This window comes from Xiphophorus maculatus, chromosome 5 (genome assembly GCF_002775205.1).
Source record: "Xiphophorus maculatus strain JP 163 A chromosome 5, X_maculatus-5.0-male, whole genome shotgun sequence".
Lineage (NCBI taxonomy): Eukaryota > Metazoa > Chordata > Actinopteri > Cyprinodontiformes > Poeciliidae > Xiphophorus > Xiphophorus maculatus.
This window is the reverse complement of record NC_036447.1, coordinates 22,834,630-22,860,139: the sequence shown is the minus strand read 5'-3', so window position 1 is coordinate 22,860,139 and position 25,510 is coordinate 22,834,630. Positions and strand designations below refer to the sequence as shown.

The following is a 25,510-nucleotide window of genomic DNA, read 5'->3' as shown; positions in this document are numbered from 1 at the left end:
TTTTTTTTGTGGTTGCTCATTTTGCACTCCCGTTTCCAGGTCCTCTGCTCCATCACCGCTGGGCTGCTGCACTTTTCGCTGCTGTCCGTGTTCTGCTGGTTGTGCCTGGAGGCAGTGGAGCTGTACCTTCTGCAGAGGGAAGTGTTCGAGGGACGCAACTCCAGGAGGAAGTATTTTTACCTCTGCGGCTACTCTGTGCCCGGGCTGGTGGTGGCCGTGTCGGCAGCCATCGACTTCAGAGGATACGGTTCAAAAACGGCGTAAGTTGATGAGTGTGGGAATTGCTCTGTTTTCCCTACTGTCTTTATTTTTTATTTTTTTTAAAGACACCAATTAGTGCACACAAAACAACCACTACAGGCTGGCAGACGGACGTTTTGATCTGCAAAATAACCAATTAGATTAGCAGAGAGAAAAGGCAACAACAAAAATTAACAAAGAAAAGTGTGAGAGGGAAAAAAAACAAGTTAAAATGCACACATTTTGGACATGACAAAACACAGAACATAACCAAGTGGTGTCACGACACAAAATGCAAGTGGGTTATGCTTTTTTATTTTCTTCTTTGCAGTTATTTTCCAATTATTGTTTCCTCCCCATATGCTTTTTTTTTTTTTTTAATATTCCTTGCTTTAACTAATCTAGTGACACACACACACGTATTTTGGGTAAAAGTGGGAAAGAAAAAAAAAAAACAAGCCAGAAAAAAAAGACTAAATAAGTAAGGACAACTAAAGAACATGCTGTGTGAGCTTATTGGTTGCTCCTCCCAACTCCTATCTACTCCCCTCAGAATATTTTACTGAAATAGTCAAATTGATTTTTTTTATCTATTGCTGTTGTGTGAGAACATCTATCCATTTTGATGTACTGATCTTTTTCCTGCTGCCTAACGTCACCAAGAGGAGTTTTATTATTTCTCTGGCTGTTGGTCCTGTTACAGGTGCTGGCTGCGCACAGATAACTACTTCATCTGGAGTTTCCTCGGACCTGTAGCTGTCATCATTACGGTGGGTACTGCTGCATTGTATCGTGCAAATATTTTTCAGTTGTCTCTCATTTCTTTATTTCTTGTTTCCAAAGCGTCAGACATTATTCCTACAATCAGGGTTTTGTTTTAAACTGGACTGGTGGCACTTAACAAAATGTTCATACTCAAATTGTTTTCAGCTTATAACTAAAGTGAAAGTATCTTAAATCAGACGTTGTGATAACAGATGATCTCAGTTCCAGATGCCAATAACTTATAAAATAGCCAATTGGGGCTTCAGAATGAGAAACTAATGATCGTTGCATTGTTTCACGATTTGTGGAATGTACAAATCGTGAAACAATTTGTTTCAATTTGTGCCACAATTTGTACAAATTGTGGAATGTACCCATCCTGGAGTGTGTATGTCGCACTCCAGGATGATATCTCATGATAACGAAATAACGAAATAATGAGATCATGAGATAATAAATGTCTTGCTGCTCAAATGTCAAATGCATGTTGCAAAAACGCTGACTTCTGAGTCAGGGCATGCTTGGACGTTTAAAAACAGACAGTTAGCAGGAACTCAGGATGCACTCTGTCAGAAGAAGATGTTTTTTTTAAAAAAAAAAGTTTTTTAACGTGTGACAGTTCTGTCCTCCAGTTTACTTTTTGAGATTGTTCTGTGCAATACGCTGCCACTGTCAAGAACAACGACTGGATTGAAAACGATTGACAGAGCAGCCAAAGTCCAAACGAAAACTTCGAAAGCCTTCAGAAAACCTGAAAAATGGATAAACAGCACTTTGAAATATTACAATGAAATGTTGCTGTTGTAGAGGGATAAAAAAAAAAGTTAAAATGTTTTGTGTCTCTCTAATGTCATTAAATAACATATCTGTCTTTGCTCGTTTGCCTCAGTTGAACCTGGTTGTCTTGGTGATGACCCTACACAAGATGCACAGCACTGCTGCACTCAAGCCCGACTCCAGTCGCCACGACAACCTCCGGTCAGTCAGACTGCCTCGTGCCGTTTGAATAAAGGTCACGGTGTCTGAATGAGTTTAAATCGGTACAATGTTTGAAGAATTCGTGGCGTGTCGAGCTTTTACAGCGCCACCTTTTTTTTTTTCCGTTTTTTTTGATGTGTGAAGTCGGAAATTTCAAGGTTTTCGAGTTAACATTGACAAAAAGTCTCTCTGAGGTTTTGAAATCAGCGTCACCTGGATGTTGGATAGAGACAAAATATGAAAGAATCAACTTTCTGCACGCAACAGGGAATATGTATGAGCTTTGTCCGTCACCTTTGCTGGAGCTTGCCGTGTGTCTCACGGTGGGGTTCCCGCTTTGCTTTTATACAACTGTTCGGAGAAAAACTCAGGAACATTTTTGTTTAAGGTTTAGATTCGTTGTGAGTTACACGCAGAGCCGAACATCCACAGAGGAAATAAAAAAAAGAAAGTGTGGAAAAGTTTTCGGTACAGCAACAGGAAATCTTGTTACTGTGAATATTTCAGAGGTAGATTTATTCCAAAAGGTATTGAGTCATACATAAGATAGTGTTTGTAACGTATTTGTTCAGGTTCTGCGGGAAAACAGAATTCAAGTGACATTAAAATGTTTCAAAACCCCGGTGTGAGGTTTATGTCGACTTGTGCTGATAGACAAAAAAACTTATCTCTGTCCCTGTGACAAAATAAAAGAACAAACAAAACTAAAACAAACAGTTAATGTGGACAGGAACGCAGCTGGGGAATGTCAAGCAAGAGGTAATCAGGTCGCCATCTCCTCCTCAGTGTGTTTTGTCATAACACAAAACAGGAAGGTGAAACGTTTCTGTGGGGTGTCTAAGATGGCGTCCACTGATGATGTTCAAAACGCAGAGCAGATCTGAAATTCAGGGATTATCTTTAAAAAATTGATTGCTTTAAAGGACTAAATGAAAAATAAATTTAAAACGGCATGCTGCAGTTTATGGAAGCTTTTTTTTAGGAGTTGCAAAATCCATTCTTTGTTTTATCACCTTACAGCCACAAAACGTAACGTATTTTCTGGAGCCTCTGTGTGGCAGACCAACAAAAGCAGTGCACAGATATAAAGTATAAAATATGAGATAGTTTTCGGCATTTTGTTTTTGCACACATAAAGTGTCATATATTTGCTTTCACCCGCCCTGAATTAACACGTTCTAGAACCACTGCAAGCCTTTAAGCAAAGGCCTTTGCCAGATTTGAGATGTTTTTGCTATTTCATATTTGCAAAATTGGCTCAAACTCAGCCGCATACAATCGGTGGGGTCTGTGTACATTTTCAATTCTGCCCACAGATTATATTCAGATTTAGACGTGAATAATAATCTACTCCTGTTGTTGTTCTGCTCCACATTTAAGTTTTTTGCAGGCTCTCTCTATCTCCATCACCACTGTGTTTAATTTGTAAAAAATAATAAATAAAGTGAAATAAAATAACCTCCCTGTATCTTGTGTGACCTGGCTGCTTGGCCTGCAGGGCCTGGGCCGTGGGCTCCCTGACTCTCCTATTCCTGCTGAGCGTCACCTGGTCCTCGGGCTTGATGTTCCTGTCGGGTCCGTCTCTCCTGCTGGCTTACCTCTTCACCTCCCTCAACACAGCCCAGGCGCTCCTCATCACCATCCTCCACTGCACGCTCGCCAGAAAGGTCAGCATCCAGGAGTCGTTATGCAATGGCACACGTCCGTTTCTCTGCGACTAAACTCTCCGTCTTGCGTAAACGGCGGTTTAGGGTCAGAAGGATTACGGCCGATGCCTGCGTCTCTCCCAGTGCTGCGCCACGTCCTCCTCCAGCTCTCCGGACTCGGTGAAAGGCGCGGCGCTTCGCTCCAACAGCCGCTACACCAGCAGCCAGAGCCGGAGAGCTACGGCGAACAGACAGGTGCGTTTTACCTGCCGGCGGCTCTGTTTGACCCCCAGCCACTGTTTAACCGCGAGCTCATTTCCCACTCCAGAGCCGCATCAGGAGGATGTGGAACGACACGGTTCGCAGGCAGACCGAGTCCTCCTTCATCGCCGCAGATGTTAACAATACTCCGACTCTTAACAGAGGTGAGGTTTGGGGAATTAGCTCTGCTTTCAGCCTGCTGTGAAAATAAAAAAAAAGCGAAACATTTTGACGTGTTTTCCTCTCTCTCCTTCAGCTGCTTTGGGAAACCATTTTCTGACAAACCAAATGCTGCAAACTCATGCTGGAGCTTCTCCCTATGACACGATGCTGGCGCAGGGATACAATCAGCCCTTCACTTCCACTGGTACGTCCCATTAAATCACATGTGATCTTTCCATTTTTACTGGTATATCTAAGAAAACAAGTGGGTGCTATGGATCTCAGTGTTTTTTAGAGGATATTTTTATTGTTGAGCGTATGTTCAGAGTCACTTTAAGTTATTACTCAACTTCAGATGTGAATATTTCATGGGACAAAAGTTAATTGTGTCTCTATTGGGGAAGATTCCAGAAAAAAAGACACTTTTCAGTATTTTCAAAATATTAAAATAAACTGATATTATGTAGGAGTGTAAAAATTCAACATTGTAATTTAAAGAACATGTTTCAGTATCATTTTGTGAAATTAGGGATACGTCAGCTGCTAAATCTAAATAATAATGCTGTGAAAAACTATTTGCACTTTTTTTTGGTCACATTGTTTTAGATTGCATGTGTAAAAATCAGGCTGTAATTATAATTGGCCTGGGAGATACTTGCAAATTTCCATTAGAGCTGCCTGGATGTTGGACACACAGCTGATATTACAAATCCTAAAAAGCAAAGCTGGTGCACTGGTGTGTCAACCACAACCCCAATGTTGACATTCATTGGTGAGTTCACGCTACTACCGGTCCCATCGGGCCACCGCGCCCAACAAAATGGCCGAAAAAGAGGACAAAAGGCAACAGACAGACCTGTTTATCACCTGTGCTGAGCCAATGCAGCTGTAATCAAAGTATATAAAATATAACTTTACGTCAACAAATACCAAGATTAGACAACAATATTCAATTGAAAGTTAGAGGTTAAAAGCTCATAAACTCCAAGTAAGCCTGAAAGAGTGGCTATAGATCATTTTATGTGTAATGCAACATAATTTTTAATAATGTACATTGATAAATATTTGTGTGCTTGTTTTTGTTCATCATGTTTACTGTCTTATTCTGTCCCTGAAACTTATAAAGCTTTTAGTTTATTTCAGTCTGAGAAAGATGACTCTTTTTTTGCCAATTTCTTTTTTTTTTCTTTTAATGTTTTTTGTTGTTTATAAATGTTTTTCATGCTTTCCTTCTCTGTCTCTGTGTGTCTTTACGTGGACCAGTAGGAACCTTCAGAAACAAACAGAGTATGACCTCTTTTCCTTTTGTGCTCCTTTAAGTCATTGAGCACCATGTCTTTTTTCAATTCATTCAGCACAACAGCTGCAGAAAGTAAAGTTGCACAAACCATGTAGTCTTCTTGCAAAATTATTCGTGCTTCTTTTTCGTCTCAACATTTTGTCACGCTCAGTCTGTCCTGCGAAAATGGAAGATATGGCCGCCCAACTAAACAGCAAACATGTAGAAGAAGTTTGTCCAAAATTGACCTATTTGCCCTTAAAAGAAACAATGGGTCAGGAGAGCTGGTCAGGGTTGATAGGAAGTTGGAGCGAAATACAAGGTAATACTGGAAGTAAAGTTTTGGGAAGCTGAAAAAGACGCTCAACATACAGCGATAGTCTTCAATGGAATAGCTTAAAACGAAACATATTGATGTGTATCATTGTTCCAATCAAGGTCCAGACCTGAATCTGACTGAAAATCTATGACAAGATTTAAAAGTCCAACTCAGCTTGAGCTACTTAGCAAGAAAAGGGAGACATTACAGTCTCACGTGCGTAGATGGTAGAGTCATAGCCCAAAAAGCAGCAACATGGGCCTTCGCAAAGTATTAATTCAGGACAGATGAAAACACATTTAAAAAAATTGTGATGGTTATTCATTTAGAATCCCAACAAAATCCATTGAAGGTTGTAATGTGACAATGTGGGATAATGTTGAAGAGGTGGAAATACTTTTGCAAGGTGCTGTAAAGGCATAACTTACACCTCTCCATGTTTCAACATGAGCAGACATTTCATTAAGGAACAGCTTGTTTATCTCCCAAGTCCTCCTAGTAACGCTCCACCTTCAGCGACATATGAACGCCAATCTGTATCCATTCATTCATTCGTTCATTCATTATGTGCCTTTCCGTCTTTGTTTCAGTCTTCTCTGTTTTTTTTTTTTTTTTTTTACTTTAATATCTTTATTTCTCCTCACAGAGGGCGGAGTGTCACAGAGCCAGGAATCCTGCGCCTTGGACAGTGTTTGTCTCAATGGAGGCTACACCCCAAACACCTTCACCCTTCATGGTCTGGGTACAACGCCCGGGTCCCGAGCGGGAGTAGTGGGCAGCGCCGACCTCCTCAGGGAGGGGGGTGTTGGGCTTGGAGGTGATGACGTCTCGCCGGGGCTCCTCACGCCGCACAGCTCGACAGATCTCAACAGCGGAGCCGGAATGCGTCGTAATCTGTCCGACGCGGTGGCTCTGGAGAAGATGATCATCTCGGAGCTGGTGCAGAGCAACCTGCGCCCCTCCGTTCCCATGCCCGTTCCGCCCGAGCGCTATGGGAGCCTGGCGAGGCCGCATCACCACGAGAGGCCAGCTCTTACTCACACCGCTACGTTAACCCGCCACCCGCAGCCCTCGCAAGAGGGCTGGTCTGCCACGGTGCAGCCGAGCTCTCGGCAGAACGCGCAAGAGGGCTGGGCGCATGCAAGGCCGCCCACACAGGACGCCGAGGCAAATGCCGCCACACGGGGTCAAGAGCATGGCACCACGCCTCGCTTACAAGACGACTGGTCACACGGACGCATTTCTGGAGATTCCGACACCCAGGAGTTACTCAAAGACGGAGACCGCTCACAGCTGCAAGGTACTCTGGGCAGGCGTGGACACCAGGAAAGGCAGCCGGCTCGACCACCAGATGTCCAAGCTCGGCCTTATTCTACCCTAAGCCGCACCCCGGGTACCTTGTCCCGCCACCGCAGCACGGCGGAGTCTACTGGAGGGGCAGACCGAGACAGGGATCGCTATCGAGACAGACCTCTCCCTCCACCTCCTCCCCCACCACCACAGGAGTCAGAGTCGCTGTACAAGGCTCTGGAAGAGCCACTGCTTATGAAGCAGAGAGAAGCGGTTGTAGAGGCATGGAGAGGTGGCCAGGACAGGGAAAAGGAGGAGACATTTCTGCTGAACAGAGACGGAATGTCTGACGACTGGAGAGGAGGAACCGAGAGGGGAAGAGACGAGTCTTTTACCTCTCATAAGCGAGATGGCACGATGGATGAGTGGAGGGCTGGCATCGAGAGAGGCAGGGAGGAATCTAAAATCCTCGAGAAGAGAGACGGACGACTCGAGCTGTGGCGAGCAGGGGAGACAGAGCAGGGGGAGACTTTTATCACTCAGAAGAAAGACTTTGGTATGGATGGTTGGAGAAGTGAGGTAGAAAGAGAGTCGGACGAATCCTTTTTCCTGAAGGACAGAGATGGGTGGAGGGCAGGGATCGAACGAGAGAGCGAGAAACAGAAGGACAGAGCTCTGGATGTTTGGAGAGGCGGGATAGATTTGGACAGGGAGGAGTCTTTCTCATTCGAAAACAAAGATGGAGGCCTAGACGGGAGGATCAGAGGGAAAGACAGAGGGTCTCTGCGGTATCATGGCGAGCGACAGGATTCAGACAGCTTCACCCTACCTTTAACGCCCGATCTCGACTTGGACCCAGACTCCTCGCCCATCTACACACGGGATTCGAACCCGTCCCCTCTATACCCTGGAGACCGCCGCTCTCCGCCACTGAACATCTTCTCCCGAAACTCTCCGCCGACAAACATCTTCGTGCCACGAGAAGACAACTCGCCGCCGGGTAAACTCTACTCCCGCCACTCTCCGCAGGTGTACAGCCGCAGCGGCTCCCCTCCCCGCTTTTACACCCGCACCTCTCCACCGACTCACATGTACCCAGACAGCAGCCCCGAAGGCCCAGAAGAAGTCAGCCCTACCAGTGGGCATCAGCCCCAGCGGCCCACTCTGGAGCTGCCCTACAGCCTGGGGCGCCCGCCGTTAGGCCCACGGCCCAATCACTTGCAGACCTTCTACCAGCCCCCGCCACTGGCTTCAAACGGAGAGACAGGGTACGCGGCAGAGCCCACTTCTGAGGGAGACGACGGACAGATGCAGCGGGTGACGAGCCTGTGACTAGGGCGGTGGTGATTGGGGTATAGATACCAGGGAGGAGGAGGAGGATGTTGACAATTTCAACAAAGTGAAGACCAAAAAGATGGAATCTAAGATTATGCTTTAGAAAAATAACAATGTTGGACTTCTTTAACAATTCTGGCATTTTACATGATGGCTCCTCCCTGCTTCTACGCCCCAATCACCACGAGATTCTCCCCCTTCCCCGTGTTTTGTTACTTTTGTACGACTGTGATCCATTTATAGCTGCTTCTCCTCCTGCTGCTCCCCTCTTCTGTCTTTCCCGAAACGCCCTTGTGTCTTCCCATATCATTGGTGCTTTCCTTAATCCGTCCTCGTCGCCTAGGTTTTGCTTCATCGGCTGGGTGTCGCCCCTCCCTGTAGCAAACAGTGTGTCAAAGAAGCACTTGTGTGTTGCCAAAACAAAACAAAAAAAGAAATCCTTTCAAAGAACTCGTGCATGACTTTATAGTGGCTTTGCAAGGCTACATACTGTAGGAGGACGCGCTGAGTGAGTGTGCATAGCTTGATGAGCATGTGTGTCTGTAAGGATGGGTATATGTGCGTATGACAGAGAAAGTATGTGTATATAATACATTATTGTATATTTAATGTATCACATTGAAGCATTTTATCAATACCGACTGGAGGAGCTGTCCGTCTCTCTCCTCCTCCTGATTTTGACTCGACCCATTTCACATCAAGACCAAAAAACTTTTGTTCCCCCCAGAGCTGCCGCGAACTGCCCCGTGGAGGAACTCGCTGACCGCAGAGCTGGAGATTGTGTAAAACCTGAGAGATTTTCTGCAAACCCCTCCTGAGATCCTTGTACATATCGACCTCAAGTGTTCTGATTGTCTTGTATTGCTATTGAAGTTCAAGTAAACATGTGAAATAAATGTTCCTGTTTTTCTGTTTGTGTGCACAAAGAGAGATGGAGGCATTCAGAGAAATGATCGAAATTTTTGTTAATAATTAATGGAGGATAATTTTAAAAAATCATGCCGATGTTCTTTTCAGAAACCCTGGATAGCACATGACGAATTAGAAAATATAGTTATGTACATTTTAGAGTGGATAAATAAATGCTACTTTATACATCTACTGTGGAATCTGGGTCGATTTGCCCCCTTTTGCCAATTCATGCCTTGATTTCATCTGTGCATGTTGCCAGTTTCTACCTGTAAACCGAACATGTATTATCCATCTGTTTACCCGTTTTATATCACTTTGTCTCTTGGTAGTTAAAGGGATAGTTCATAATGACTGGAGTGGGGTTCTGTTATGAGGCTCATATCTTACCTGCAGTCAGTAATTTAGCTTAAATCCAATTGGACCCAGGGCCTAATGCCGCCACCATGTCCAAAAGGATCCAAGGCCAAAATGGACTCCAGCCCGTTTCAGAAACGGTACAGACGTTTATGTATAAACTGTTGTTGTGTTTGCATTGAGAGTTTATTTACAAAGAAGTTAAAAGAGTATAGACCTGGCAAATGGAGGTAGGGGGTGGCAATTTGGCATTTCTATGTGAAGCAGATTTTAGGAGTGCATTCACACCTGTCCTTTTTAGTCCGTTTTCATCAAACTCTAGTTTGTTTGCCTAGAAAGCCCGGTTTGTTTGGAGAGGCGTGAATGTGGAATCGAACTCTGATACACCTACAACTTAGGTTTTGATAAATGTGAACTCTGGTGCAGTTTGAATGCACATGTGGACGTAAACGGACCGGAGACCGCTTCAAAGGCGGGAAGCGGACTGTGCATTCTGGGTAAACACAACATAAACAAATGCATTAGTTTAGCGCTAGCGAAAGAAAAGGCTTGTGGTCTCCTACCAAAGACAAAAGAGAAATACTCTTCACTAAAACTTCACTTTTGTGTACATTTTGAGAAAAAGGAAGCTGTGCTTGTCGTCTTGTTCAGAGACTTTCGTGTCGTTTCCTTCAGTAGTTCTTGGCGCAGCGCCACCACAGGTGAGGAGGTGAACAAGATTTTCAAAAGTTTTTGGTTTGTTTGAGACGCTGTAGTGTTAAAGCCACCTGCACAAGCTGAAAATGTAACAAATGTTGCAATTTTAGTCCCCAGTCCAGCCCAGTCTACCAGGTTATCAGATGTGAAAGCACTTCTGGTCAGAGTTACTATCTGATAGAACAACATGGCAATGATGAATAAACTGTATTTTTGCTTATCACTCCTCTTTATCAGGCAAGAAACGAGATATTTCACTCAGAAATATTTCACACAGTGGTGTGCTGCTTCTTCTACGCTGATTGTTGCACAGTTTCCTGTGTAACAATCAGCCATTTCTCTGAATATATCTACTGAATGCAAATGGCCTAAATGATTATAAAGCGGTGTTTGCATATACAGTATCTCTCTCATGTTCTTAATGTGTTCTGAGACGACAGACGTCTTTGGTCTTGGCCTTTCTCTGACGAGCTGTTAGCTTAATCTTTGTGATCAGATAATCTGGATTTATACTAAATGATTGTAATCTGACACAGGTAAGACATTAACCCTTTAGAGCATTTTTTAACAAAACCTCAATTTAAAATTTCAGTTTGAATAAGTATTTTTGATCAATAAGAGATGAATAATGATTAAATTGGACAAGTCTTACCTATTTAATTTATTGTATATAATTTTTTTTTAAATTCTTTATATTATACCCTAATTTCATTCATTGTGTGTCTGGTTCTCATTCGGACCAGTTGACCCATGAAGTAAGACATTATGACTCCTTATCAAATCAAAAATAATTATGACTGTAAGATCTTAATGACCAAACTGAGGGCAAAGGTCACCAAGGCAGATACAAACCGATGGTCGGTACGAAGCGTTCAATGGCACACTGCTCTTTTACGGACCCAAAATATCCGATCAACCGAAACATAAAACCAGGAAAGTATGAAATGGTGAAGGGGTCTCATGGCTGACGGTCTCTGCTGTGTGGCATTTAGGACAACGACTCTGACATATTGCAACATCTCTGTACAAAACATGAAACGGCTGCAAAACAGTGCAAAAGTCTTAGGTCATCCTGTATTTCCACTCTAAGACTCTAAAGAAAAGTCACTTCTTCAGGCTTTCTACAAGTCTTTTAAATATTTTCTTTGGAATCCACTCATTTCCTGTGCGGTGCTAGTACCTGACCACAGCAGCACGTAATAAAATGTTTTCTTTGAAAAATTAGGAAAATGCAGATAAAAAGTTTCTATGTTCAGAAAAAAGGAGATGCATTGTCTTCTAGTTGATTGATTACTTGTTGCCAAGATCTCAGTTTTGTTTGTGTTAAACTGTTTAACCTGTTTTTTTTTTTGTTTTTTTTTTTAGAAAATAAAGGAATGGGAACATCTGAGTTCCTGTCCCTCTGGTAGCAAAGTGAAAACGTTTCATCACTGGTTCTTTGCTACTTCTGAAGTAGACACAAAACCAGTTTCGCCCATGAATTTTGAAAGCTTTTTGGGTGCAAAGAGGTCAAACAAATATCCTTTTAGATGTTGGCAGATATTGGGGCTGTTCCTCTGTGAAAAAGAAAATCTTTAAAAGACCTGAAGAAATAGAAAGAAATATTGATTAAAGCCATTTTTTACTTAAGAACTGAGGGATAACTTAATGACTTTTGCAACAAACTGTACAGAAACCAAGAGATAAAAAAAAAGAAAATTGTTGCTGAAAACATCCAACGAATGACTGGTGTGGATCTTTTTAATGAAGATAAAATTATCAGTTTGAAATGATTATAGAGCAGCAGTGCAGAACGCATTCAGTGACAAATCACTTTAACTGGAACTTTTATCAAAAGGATAACTTTACAAGTTCGATCGTTGTACATGATCATTACATTTCTGAGAAAATTTGAAAATATGGAAAAATGACATTTTCACGGGCAATATAAGTATAACGAATTGGTACATGTGACAATGTAGCCATATTCTGAAGTAAGAGGCGATGAAATCAGAGACACCTTGTTCCTGAAACTCCAGTGATGGAGTTGATGGGATTCATTTTAGGCAGCAGAGAAGAACTTGATGAAACGATGAGTTCAGATAGTTCTGCTGAGAAGAAAGATTAACTACAAAACTTAATTTAAAAATGACTGTGTATGATTTTAATGACAGGAATAAAGATTGTATTACTTCTCTTGATCAAATAAAGATTTTTTTACTATTAATTTACTTCTATGGTGTGGTTTCACATTAATCTTTTGCAAAGTGTTGTATTATTGAGGAGGGTATGGTTAATAGACTCATTTTTAGTTTAATGTAATCTCTCTCTCTCTCTCTCTCTCTCTATATATATATATATATATATATATATATATATATATATATATATATATATATAGTATATACAGTATAGTATATACTGTATATATATAAACTTTTACCAACCATTTTCATTTTTAAGTCTTCAGTTTTCTAAATAAATAAAAATTGTTTCATTGTATTTTCATTTTTGACTTTTACGTAGATCATCAGACAAGAAAAGATGTAAAAAAAAACAACCAAAAAAAAAACAATTAAAATGTAAAACTAAAAGAGAAAAGAATGAAGAGGAAACAGAAAGATGATCCGGTGCAGATGAAAATTTGGTGAAAACAAATTATGAAAATAAAGAAAAAACAAACAAACACTGAAACGATTACCAATAGAATAACACACAATCAACCAAGTGCAAACATTTTTAGATCTAAAAATAAATATACTTCATCAAACTTTTATAAATTGATGAAGTACATATGTTTTTTATATTTTAAAAACACAAAAAAAAGGTTTGTAAAAACTTACAAACCTTATGTTTTTACAAAACATATCAGAAACTCTAAATGTTTAGATAGCAAAGCAGACCTTCCTGTGAATATTCAGGCCTAAGTATAAACATTAATGTTTATTATCAGCCTGTAATTTTGCATTCATTGTACAAAATCATATTCTTGCTTATCACGTTTTCTAAAACTGAAAAATGCAAACACTTTTTTTGTGAATTTTCTAGTAGAATGAGCTTCAGATATTTGGAGTACAATACGTTTTGGTAGAGTTTAATTTCACACTAAGAAGCATTATTTCCAGTGCATATTATTTCACTTATAACAAGAATATTTTTACTATGACAATAGTGACATTATCTGCCAGTGGAAATAATACCTTTTCATCAATATTGAGGAATTATTTATTTAAAATAAGCTCCTATATCTTGTAGAAAATTACTTGTAAGCTAGTTTTGTCCTATTTAAAGGTTATTTAGATATTTACACTAAAACATAGACCAAAAATACTTTTTTTTTGCAGTAAGAGGAAAATAATCACAATCAAAACACAAAATATTTATAAAACATTTTACTTCTAGCAACACTGACACGTGTACATCACAAATGACCTCTGCTGATGATTTCAGTATTTTTCCTGTATGTTATATTCTGTTAGGAAGTCTATTAGTCGTTTTCTTATGACACAACAAATCCTACATCTGGCCAAACGCATGAAGAAAAAATGAGTACTTACATTCAGCAGCGTATGAAATTATGTAAAAACTGTTAAATAATACAATCTGTGTTTATAAAAAAATATATTACGTTCTATTCATTGCAACGTGGTAATGACACTAACACTGAAATGAAATGTGCCTTGACGTTATCCTTTGTGCCTTAAAAATATTTATACATGTACAAGTGGTGCGTAGTTATGGTGGCTCCTGTTTTCAGTCTCACCTCACAGGTTACCAGTCACAAGGGCAAAAGGTCGCGGGCTCAGTCTGTTTACATAACAGATGCAGTTTTCAGTCTCCTTCTGTTGCTTCCTCTCAATCACTTCAATGTCTTTTCTCTCTCTCTCTCTCTCTCTCTTTTATGAGCTGCAGAAATTGTCTCCGAAAGTCTTTGTCTGCTCCCCCTGTCAAAACGCTGAGGTATGTCTTTTGATTTCAGAGGAAATTGCCAGGCGCTCCTCTGGCTTGTGGGGTTTTCAGCAGACAGTCTGCTGAGGAGACGGGGGGCCGTCCGGCTTCTCGGCCGAGGACGGGTCCGACGTACAGCCTTTGAACATCGGCGAGATGTAGAAAGCCTGGCGGTGCGGGGAGGCGGGGAAGGGAAACAGACAAACACAAACACGACTTGAGACACGAGCGGACTCTGACATGTGGACGCGCTCCGATGAACCAAACAGGGACGGTGAGGAATACTGACCACCCAGTACGCAGTGAGAGCCCCCTGCACGTATCCTGTCAGCACGTCCGACGGGTGGTGCCTGTAGTCCGAGATGCGGGTCAGACCCGTGTAGACAGCCAGGAGAACCAGGAAGAACTGCAGCAGCGGCCTCAGCAGCCGAGCGCCGCGCCACGTCAGCCTCGCCTGCAGGTAGAACTACAAACAACAACAACATGTTTAATGCTCTGGAGATCATTCAGCAATTCATGAGTAAATCAGGAAAGAACTAAAAAGTGGTTTAAAGCTGACTGTAATAAAAATGGACAGCACCAAAGATCGACAGAGCTCTTTTCCCAGGATGAAAGTCAGGAAATCTTTTGTTTTGGACTTTCACACCTGTTAGCTTTCTTTCTTCTTCATTGATATTAAAGGTCGGCCTTTAATTGAAACCCCCACTTCCTTTTTGTAAGACTTATTTGCAAACCCATAACGTTCAGCTGCTCGAGAACAATTTGTTGTTGTTTCTTTTGTCATATGCATTAGAAATCTTAGAACAAACTTCCAGAAAACCGTAAAGATGTCGAAACACTGAATTCATCAATGCTAAAAGCCCTCCTGTTTAGAGCTGCCTTTACTCATAACTGGAACATTGATCAATATATTTGATGTGTATTTCCTGGATGATTTTGATGATGGCATTTAACAAGATATGTTTGTTGCTTCTTTCGTAACTGCTAACCGTATGATGTTTTTATGACGTAAAGCACTTTGAACTACCTTGTTGCTGAATTGTGCTCTATAAATAACGCTTAAAGTGTTTTATTGTAACATTATGACAAAATTGCTCTTATTATGTGAGTTTGTAAAGATGTTTCAAATTTTTGGTCTAAATATGTTTGAGACAGTATCGACTCTCCAAACGGAGTCTGATTGCTTCACTAATTATTACAACTACAAGTTTTAACCTTAATCTGAGTTCAAGGTCTAAGGTTTTGAGGGGGTTGTTTAGTTTAGTCTTATTGATTTTTTTTTTTTTTTAAATAATTACTGTAAGCTTGATTTGGAGTATTAAAATCAGCGAATTGAACTCGTTCTAATCCAACTTGTGATGAGGGCACCGGGGTTCACACACAAGCTCCCACATCCACATCCACACACATTTCACACACAATGCAGCAGAGCTGTGGGGGCCACAGTGACGCTCCTCCCACAGTGAAACAAAGCGGCCTTTGTCTGCCTCGTATCCTTCGCTCTCCGTCCTCGCTCATTATTTCACTTTATGTCGCTAACTGCACTGACGACAAATAAATGCCGCAGAAATGTTTTCTTTTCTTTTCCAATATATGAACACGACGACTGTAACAGGAGAAATATAAATATTCCGAGTTTGGCTAGTCAACGAGAGTGCTTCGTGGTGCGAAAGAACGGAGGAGTAGAAAAAGAAAAAACATGAAATAAATTCTTGATAATATAAGTGAAATTCGACATTTGATACAAAGCAAATACAGAAGTCTATCTAAAATTGTTTAAGGGGCTGTTAAGTAATTTAACAACAGTAGTTATTATTTATTTATTAACAGTATTTCTAATTCATTTAATGTGAAAATCGTCAAATAAAACTTGAATTTATCATAGTTTTAAATCTCTACTGATCAATTCATTTGGCTATATTTACTTCTGAAGAAAATTATTTAAAACGTCTTTAAAAAAAGACCCTGATGTCTGATTGGTGAACCTGCACAATAACATAACATTTAAGTTCATTGTGAACTCATTGGTGCTCGACTATCAAAGAATTAAACACACACTAACTAATGTGGTACATTTTGATAAATGGTTTCTATGTGTGTTTACAAGGTTACACTTTCAGTAAGACATAGACAAACTTTAAATGATCATTTCTTTAGCTGACGTATTTCCATTTTTATGAAAAAAAAAGAAAAGATATTCATAGAAAACGTAGAAACTCACCGCTAAATACAGCATGGAGTACAAGGCAAAAGAAGCGTGGCCAGAGAAGAAGGACTTCCTACAAAAACAGAAAAAAGCATTTAGATTTATAGGTAACTGATGGGCATCACACAGAAAATTCATAAATACGCCATCCGCTTTTACAGGTGAACCTCAATAAATTAGAATATCATGCAAAAGGGAATTTGTTTCAGTATTTCAATACAAGAATGGACAGTTATATAGATATATTGTCGCCTAGAGAAATACATGGGCAAGAATTACTGCATTAATGAACATCCTTTTACTTGCACATCTTTTTTTTTTTTTTTTGATCACAGTTTTTCCATCCACTCAACTTTCCACTGATTTGTGGTTCACCCTCTGAAGGCTGTAAAAAACAAACGTTGGTCTTTATGTGAGATTTTCACATTTTTGTGAAACTAAAATGTTGGGCTTTCATTCGATGAACGAATCTACAGTCATATTCAGTAAATTATAATACGAGTTCCAATGAGGCTCGCCAGTCAGATTTAAAGTAAATTTTGAAGATAACAACATATTAGCAGGCATTAACCACTCTTTACATTAAAACCCACATTTCTTTATTCATTTTTTATTGGTCTGATGTAATATTCTTGTCTTTAATGTTGTATTTTCAGTTTTGGGTAAGTGAAAATCATCATAACCAACATAAAAACAATTGACTTATAAACTGTCTGTCTGTCTGTCTCTATTTGTTTTATTTAGTGAGGCGAATTACTGAAAAGAATAAAAATTTACAGACTGTACTTAATGAATTGATTAAATAAATTAACTTTTTAATGACAGTTTAATTTATTAACCCACACCTGTATATCTGTATAGTTTCTGACACACACACCATCAATCAGATCCTCACCTGGCCTCTTCCACTAAGCGGTGGTCAGGGTTGGCACAGTTCACTTTTGGCACGTAGGTTCCCGGCGTGCAGTTGAGCGACGCGTACGTGACGCCGCACACGTGCAGGAAGTGAGGCCGCAGCCGCCCGATGCTGAGCTTGGCCATGTTGGTGAGCGACTGGCAGACGCAGCAGCCGAACAGGAAGGAGCCCAGCTCCTTGTACAGGCAGGAGACGTACAGGTTCCTCACGAATGATTTGGAGCTGACGCTGCGGAAGCGCGCCCGGTGGCACTCCCCGAGCGCAATCTGAAGGATGGAGAAAGTTCAGAAAGGAAGAGAGAAACGGTTTATTTTGAAAAATGAGCTGCTGTGATGGGAGGAGGGGTGTGTGTGTGGGGGGGGAGGTGTGTGTGTGTGGGGGGGGTGGGGGGGTGGAGGTGTGTGGGTGTGGGGGGTGTGTGGGTGTGTGGGGAATCTTGAAAACTCACTGCAAAGCCTGTGATGATGATTCCACCTGCGATAAGAAGCTTATCTGAAATGACTTCGTTGGACAGATAAGGGTAGGTGATGCTGGGGTCTCCACATGTGAAGCCCCTCTTGAAGGGTTTCACTACCTTCAGCTCGCATACGAGGAAAGGAATCGATGCTGCGCGGACAGAGAAGAGGCGGACACTGGGTTAGCCCAACAGATAACCGTACAGACTCTGCTGGTTTAAAAACAACAACAAACAAAAACACACAAATGTCACAGTTCATGTGTCACAGCGACGAACATCTCTGATATGCTGAAAAGCTGCAAGTGTTACGACCGGACATGAATTTTAATTGACCCTCAGGCAAGAACACTTCAGCTTTACTCTGCTTCCAATAAAAACATTCCTAGCTCTCACTCCATTCACTCATTGTTGCTGTTTTTAATTGAATTACTTTTGTTGTTGTTTATTTCTCTCTCAAAAAGGAACACCCGTTGATTCTCAATCAAATGTCCACACCTGGCATTTTTAATGAAAACTCACAACAACGGTCATTTGTGCAAAACCTTGCAATAAATATGCTGGAATGCTAATGCCGAGTGCATCATTGAATGTAGCGCTGAAGTACCCGCTAATTCAATCGCTAATTCACAAATAAAACACTGCGAAGGTTTTGAATCTCTTCGACAAGCTTCTGCAATTACTTTTTTCCAGCGCGGTTTAAAGGTCTTGGAGGAACGGCTTTGTTTGTGACTCGCCTGCAGTAAACCACTGGACAGCCACTCTTATTTTGAAAAGACATTTCTGTGTCCTTAAGCCACTTCAGATTCAAAAATCCAAAGTGTTTCGTGCAAATGTTTTGATAAACCTTGAAACCACTGTTAGCTTAACTAATTCAATTTTCTGTAGACTGGGATAACTTATGCTAAAAATTTCAATTTTAAAAAAATACTACACTGATCTGTTGGTAGATATTTCTCATTATGTTTTAATACAGAGTAGGATTGGAGGCAGCAATTGCAGTTTTCTGGCCCATTGCCAATTGCCGATCTTTAAAATGCCTTGACCTGCCGATTCTGATTTTGGCCATAACAATTTTTTTTTGTCTGAAATGTCGATATAGTAAGAAAGTAACCGAGTCAGCATTGGTGGAGTGATACAATGGCTGGCCGATAAATCAGAGTAGCCCTGACACAAAATAATGCTAAGCATGTTAAAAGTTTAAGCCAGAGTTTTCTTTTGGGCCAAATCAAAATCACGAAGTCTCTTATAAGCGGCCGGTTGTGACAGAATGTATTGATAAAACCCGTTCACAAATTATTAAAATATCAACGAATTCTTCTTTTTTTTTGTAGATATGTTTATTAATTTTTTGTTTAATAACAACAACAACACACCACAGAACAGAAGCTCAGCAGTACAGTCCAGAGTCAAAAGGAAGGATAACATTTATATTTTTCAACATGTTTTCAGTATTTTGTGATTCTAATTTCGAAACATTTGCAATATTTGCGCTTATTTATGACGGTAAATGTAACTTCACGTAACACAATCTGACATCAATTAAGACCGAGGCAGATGTTTTGTACAAGTGAGAAAGTTTTGGACAATTTTAAAGAAAAATCTGCAATAAACTCGCAATTATTAGCGCAAGAAAAGTGCGGGGTTTTGTTAATTTTGCGTGAATTTCCACAATAATTTTCAAGAAAATGGAGGGACTGATTAATATAATTTGGCAGTAAACAGATAAAAACTGCATTAATTTGATTGATTACATAATATTTAAGCACACCTAGTGTTCAGTCTAGAATCTAGGGTCGCATAAAGAGCTATGGCGGGCCGGATTTGGCCCACGGGCCTCGAGTTTGACGCATATGGTCCAAGCCAATGGCGAATGCTCTGTAGTATAGGGGATTTGGGAGAGGAGAAAAAGTCAAATGTGGATTATTTTTACAGGAAAACAACAATCAAGAATGTGGAGGTCACCAAACCGCTCCACTGGGATGTAAAAGACTCTAAGGAAGAGCAGCAGAGATCTTCTGTTCCCCGAATGAATACAATCTGAATCCACTGAGACTGGAAAGAAAGCAGCACAGTAAGGCAGAGCCCCAACAAAGACCCAGCTCCCACTGCGCATGTGTGTGAGAAGGTTTCTGTTGTTGAGGAGGAAGAGGAGGGTGAGGGGGGTGGAGGGGATGTTTATGACTCCAGTTCAACTCTGCCCAGCAAAACAAAGAGTAAATGGAGCAGCAGAGCCAGCTTCACACTGTCTCTGCTTGTCTCTGGTCGTCCGACCCCTCTCTGCCTCTTCCTCCGTTGTCTGTTGTGCATGCCTGCGCACACCGAACAAAGCAGGGAGTGGAGAGCTAGAAGAGATACAGGGACTTCTCACGGTGCTCCCTCTCTTCTCGACTTACCCAAACTGTTGTTAAAATGAATCACTTCTCCATACAGCTTTTCCATTTGACCAATAATCGGCCCTTGTTTATTGCTAGCTTGTCGGTCAGCAATAGGTGATGCACACAAACATGCAGTACCCATGAATGGTAAGCATATTTCTTTAAACCAAATCCTCCCCAGACTTTCCCCGAGCCCTGAGAACTGGGATGTTGTCATGGAAAGAGCAGAAATCCCCAGGCAATGCACAGACCAGCTGGTACAGCGCGCTCAATAGGCCACATGAAGAGGGAAGGGTTCACATGTAGATGAAGGGAGGACATTCTCTCAATCAATTTAAACTAAATGCCCTTTAAATAGACTGCAGCTGGAATAACATTCTCAAAGAATCATAATATTCACTTAAAACATGACTGCTTTTGTTTTTATGTACTGTATGCTTTTGGGCATAATAATACGCATTGGGGGTGTCCCGATACAACTTTTTCACTTCCAATATGATACCGATATTACAGCTTTGACCGATACTGGTATTAATCCGATACAATATCAGCACAAATCATACAAAATGTTCTTACTTATTTTGTAGCGTGGAATGTTGTTGATCAAGTTATATTACTCAAACAGTGAACAGTCAACAACAACTGGTATGTGACCGACTGACTCACAAAGGTCTGGGTGAGGGTTAAAAGAGCGGCTGAATGGAAAGGCAGGCCGATATAATCTGATATCGATATCGGATCGTTTTCCAATGTCAATAACAAATCGGGACAACCCTACTATACATTTTGTCATTTTGTGTGACAGAATAGTATATGTCTAGCAAGCTGATGTTACCTGGTTCAGCTAATATCTGCTTGTTATCTTGAACTTGGTTAGTAACTAGTGAGGCTAGCTGCTCAGGTAGCTAGCCATCAGTCAGCTGCTTTACACTCCGCTTGTACAGTGTTACCCTAATAAAAGTGATCAATAAATGGGTGTGTAACAAGATCTTGTGACACCGTTTAGTCAAAGTAAAGTCTCTCTCATAAAGCAATATTTAGTTAGTGTTAGCATGTGACTCCTTCAGTTGAAATAAGTGTGAGATATGTTGCTTGAGACTTATTTTGAAGGACAAAAGGAACAAGTTTTGTATTTCTGACCTATTTTGTTAAATCGATATTGAATGTTATATCGTCTCCATAGCCCTAAGAGTTTCCATATCAGCTCTGTCCAGGTTTTTTAGTACTGGAAATATTTCCAGTCAGCTAAAAGTGTTGCTTGGCCTTCCTTCAGTTAGCAGTTTTCAGCAACAAGAGTTGGAGAGACAATCCTGTTTTACTCTGTGCGTCACACAGCCGAACAAAACACTCTGCTCCTCTCATTACAGCGCCCCGAGGGCAAAGGAACTATGTGTGATGGAATATATTGTTTTGTGTTTTTGAAACCGGAACTTTTTAAAACTTGGACATATTTTAAACTAACTTGCAAACCAAACCTGGAGTCATTTTAGTTCTAATATTCTGATTATCCCAGTTTCAGCTGCTGGGTGTCTTCTCTTATCTAAAAAAAAAAAAAATAGGAAGGATTTAGAAACTAAGCAGAGCAGAAGATAACATGAGTGAAGTTACAAAAAAGAGGGAAGTATAAAGAATCGTTTCAACACTAACAGTAACAGGTAAAGCCAAGCAGCATGTGAGGTTTTATTTTTATGCCCAAGTGATGTAAAAAATATAATATAATAACGAATATAGTAAATGAATATTACAACTGTTAAAACTGGAAAAGAGAAACCACAAGGTCACAGGGGATTCAGTCATTTGAAAATGTTTCAACGTATTGAAACATTTTTTTAAATTTGAATTCATTTTTTAATAAAAAAAAAACGTTTGTTTTTGTCACAAACAGCGACACAAACAGTTGATTATGATTATGACACACAACCAAATAACTTCTAAGAGATTCAAATGATGTCGCTGTATTTCCGTAAAATAACACGACACACTAAAGAAAGGTACCAAAAACTTTCTGAACCATGATCTTAAGCGCTGCTGCTGCTTAAAAATGCACTCAGCTGTGTGAGCCTTTCTGGATGCATGTTTAGAGTGATCGCTTATTTACCGAGAAGGAGGCAGAGCAGGTCTAATCCCACCAGGAATCTCCTTTTGGACAGAGCAGGTCCCGTTATCTCCAGGAGTTTCTTCCCGCTGTCCATCCCCATCACCGCCGGCGTCGGGCTGACCTTCCTGTCCGACACTTTGAGCTGGAGCTCCGCACTCGGCACGGCCACCGTGGTGCTGTGCGTCCCGAACGTATCCAACATCACGTCTGCCTGGCTGCGGGTTGAAGCTCAGCGTAGAAAAAAAAAAAACCAAAAACAAACTTGAAGGCAGGAGCTTCTTGAGTGCGTAACCCGGACCGTGGCTGCGTGTTATTTAAACGCTCCCAGCAGATTCACTTGCTCACACGTCGCAGTGTTTCCGTTTTGTGTGTGTTTTTTTTTTATTTTTTTACTTTTTTACTTTCATTCATCACTGTCTGGCCAGGCCTGCCCCGACCTGTTGCTGCTGATTCATCTGGAAGATATGGCGTTGCTTGCGAAACAAACCGGGATAAGATCTTTTCCCTTTTCTTTCCCCTAAGGAAAGCTACGAGATTCGGAGAAATTTCACCTCACCTTCCCCGGAAGGCTCGCAGACAAATGCATCAGAGATTTGTCAGTGTCTGGAGGAAAGATGGCTTTCTTCATCACTGTTCACTGCTCGTTTTCATAAGCCAACATGCAAACTTTCATCAAAATGCAGTAGATCGTTTAGTATAAGCAGTGCCATGAAACAGTATAGCTTGCAAACTTAAAAATCCGTCGTTTTTGGTTCTTTGTCCAATCACCAAGCAATTATAGACAAAATAAAATCCAGTAAATTAAAAGGCAGTTGTCTAAAATTTCGTTTATTAAGTGAAAAGTATTTCGCTTAACGGGGACATATCATGCAAAATCCCTTGAATACATTTTATTTGTGTGCGTTGTCTGGGAGTGCAACTAAATGTAATTTATTCTCTCCCAATTGATGGATATATATTTTTTGCGTTATATTTGTCACTCTGTTCATTTTCCTCATTTGCTTGTCTATGACGTCACCACTACGTTTACTGTGGAACTGCTAAACAAGGTCATGACTTCCGGCTAATCAGTCGCGTCAATCCGCCATTTTTTTTCCCTCCTCGCAGTGATTTTGTAGTCTAAGTTCAGTTTTGCCGCAGTCTCTTAGTTGGTAAGTCAAAAAGTTTTGCTTCTGGGATTCCTTACATCACCCCAGTGCCTGGCTAAATGTTATTTTTCTCAGCAGCTCTACCCACGTGAGTGGGGAAAGTCCGCTTCTGTTAGTGCTGTGTGCTAGCTTGTAGTTACCCTCTGAAGACATAACTGTACTGCATGTTTTGGATATAATTATTTGGCTTTTTTTTTTTTTTTACACATAATTCAAATGCATTCAGTGACGTTCGTGATGCTCCTGTTAGCTAACTCCTTCATTATGTCGAGGCTTTGTTTACTTCATTCACCTTGCGCTAGCGTTAGCACAAGATGCTAGCACATCTTAATACGTATCTGACATGCATAGACGCTAGAGTTAAACGACACTCCATGTTGTAGACAGGACAAGTCATCTTAAACTTGGGAATAAAAAGGTTCTCTGCCGGTGGATAAAACATATTGCTGCTATCAAACTACAAATATGGCCAAAAGGGGTGAAGTGGTGCGTTAAATAAGGGTAAACGATGGATCTGTGGAGCTACAATATCGAGAACTTCAAACCAAAGCATTGCAGTTCTACTGTATATAGACCATAAGAGAATGATTTACATGTGAAAAGGAAGCGTGTAAAAGCTCAACGTGTTCACTTGAATAATCAAAATTGTCATTGGAAAGCAGTTTTTTTGTGTCTATGTAGCTTGTCTGAGTGATCTGAATGCAAAACGTTTGTGACTCTCACCCAGTGGCTGCTGGACACAGGCTCCAACTATGGTCGTCACAAACAAGCAAAAAGAAAGAAAAGAAACCTGTAAGGATGACATTTTCACTAAACTGTAAAAAGGCTAAAAAGGTGATTTCTGGAAAATTTCAGTTTGCTTTTAATTAACCACAAGATTTATTTAATTCTTGAAACAGAAATGAAGCTGTGTCATATCATGTATCTGCATTTTTTCAACCTCATTGGAAACAAATTAAGATTAAAAAAACAAAACATTTTAGTAAATGACGAAAGACGTAGTGAATCACAAATGAGCCAGTCCCGAGTTAATTCATATGGCCTGCAGGTGCCTCCAGATGGTTCTTAAAGGTGTGGCCAAGTGCAAGTCATGGATGGCTCATAAAAACTAACCAATTCTGGTTTACCCATTGTTGGGGCTTTTACAAAATCATATTGGGTTTGTTTAAGTAGTGCTGTCTCTGATATCCCATGGAGCAATGCAGGCAGTCACTACACAACTAGGATCCTCACTAACCTGATGGTTTCAAGGGTAAATATCGTGACTTCTGAAGTATTTTCATATGCATATGTTTCTCAACTTAGGAGCAACAGCGCCACCTAGAGTTACAATTAAAGTCTTCAGTAGTTGCAGACTTGTGTCCTTGTCTGAAAATGTGAGAAAACTTTTCATATCTCTTTCTGAATGATTTTAAGTGTTTACTATTTTAATTATTATGGGAGAATACAACTAAAAGTGACTTTCTACAGTTTAATTTTTTTAAATTTTTCTTTAAATAAAGACCTGGGAGCTTCACTTGTAAATACACTTTTAACTATAAGTATTTTTATCACTATTATTACTGTAATAAGTTCAGATTTATCTTTAGTCACATTGATTACTGCAACAGCGTCTTCACAGGTCTGTCCAACAAATCAATCAAACAACTGCAGTTCTCACTAAAACCAGGAAGATAGAGCACATAATACCAGTTTTAAAGTCCCTCCACTGGCTCCCTGTAGCTCAAAGAATAAACTTTAAGATACTGTTAGTTTATAAATCACTGAACGGCTTAGCACCACAATACATTCAAGGTCTGCTGTTGTTGTATCAACCTTCTAGACCCCTCAGGTCTTCTGGTTCTGGTTCTGCTCTGCATCCCCAGAACCAAACAAGGAGAAGCAGCATTCAGCTTCTATGCACCACAAATCTGGAACAAACTTCCAGAAAACTGTAAAACAGCTGAAAAACTGTCTTCCTTTAAATCAGCGTTAAAACCCACCTGTTAAGAGATGTATTTGAAACGTAATCAATTACGAATGTAATGATGGCACTTGTCTCTATGTCGTGTTGTGATTGTTGAGTCCATGTTGCATGACTTTGTGTTTGTTAGGTTGTAAAGCACTTTAAAATGCCTTGTCGCTGAAATGTGCTATACAAATAAAA

At 40.5% G+C, this 25,510-nt stretch overlaps 2 protein-coding genes across 6 annotated transcripts in view; one reads left to right on the top strand and one right to left on the bottom strand.

The window, feature by feature from the left end:
- The window catches only part of LOC102223395 (adhesion G protein-coupled receptor L1), a 50,438-nt gene extending 37,991 nt beyond the window's left edge, over positions 1 to 12,447 (top strand). For 2 of the 4 annotated variants that reach the window (XM_023333543.1, XM_023333545.1), the window contains 9 exons: positions 40 to 260; positions 944 to 1,010; positions 1,895 to 1,983; positions 3,482 to 3,650; positions 3,735 to 3,884; positions 3,958 to 4,054; positions 4,147 to 4,257; positions 5,316 to 5,339; positions 6,297 to 12,447. In XM_023333543.1, coding sequence (XP_023189311.1) covers positions 40 to 260; positions 944 to 1,010; positions 1,895 to 1,983; positions 3,482 to 3,650; positions 3,735 to 3,884; positions 3,958 to 4,054; positions 4,147 to 4,257; positions 5,316 to 5,339; positions 6,297 to 8,272 — 2,904 coding nt within the window. In that variant the 3' untranslated portion in view covers positions 8,273 to 12,447. The remainder of the gene's footprint in view (positions 1 to 39; positions 261 to 943; positions 1,011 to 1,894; positions 1,984 to 3,481; positions 3,651 to 3,734; positions 3,885 to 3,957; positions 4,055 to 4,146; positions 4,258 to 5,315; positions 5,340 to 6,296) is intronic. The other 2 variants (XM_023333544.1, XM_005805049.3) reach the window with 2 other exon arrangements.
- A 1,113-nt stretch (positions 12,448 to 13,560) lies between these two features.
- LOC102233341 (phospholipid phosphatase 3-like) lies at positions 13,561 to 22,587 on the bottom strand. 2 transcript variants are annotated; one of them, XM_023333546.1, is made up of 7 exons: positions 22,217 to 22,302; positions 21,594 to 21,658; positions 17,735 to 17,892; positions 17,266 to 17,552; positions 16,386 to 16,443; positions 14,454 to 14,630; positions 13,561 to 14,331 (listed from the first exon to the last, which is right to left on the bottom strand). In XM_023333546.1, exons 2-7 carry the CDS (start codon positions 21,601 to 21,603, stop codon positions 14,233 to 14,235), a joined length of 789 nt encoding a protein of 262 aa, XP_023189314.1. In that variant the 5' UTR covers positions 21,604 to 21,658; positions 22,217 to 22,302; the 3' UTR covers positions 13,561 to 14,232. The 2 variants fall into 2 exon arrangements, with proteins under 2 accessions (XP_023189314.1, XP_005805146.1); XM_005805089.2 differs by lacking the exon at positions 21,594 to 21,658 and having other exon boundaries at positions 22,217 to 22,587.
- Positions 22,588 to 25,510: the final 2,923 nt, after the last annotated feature.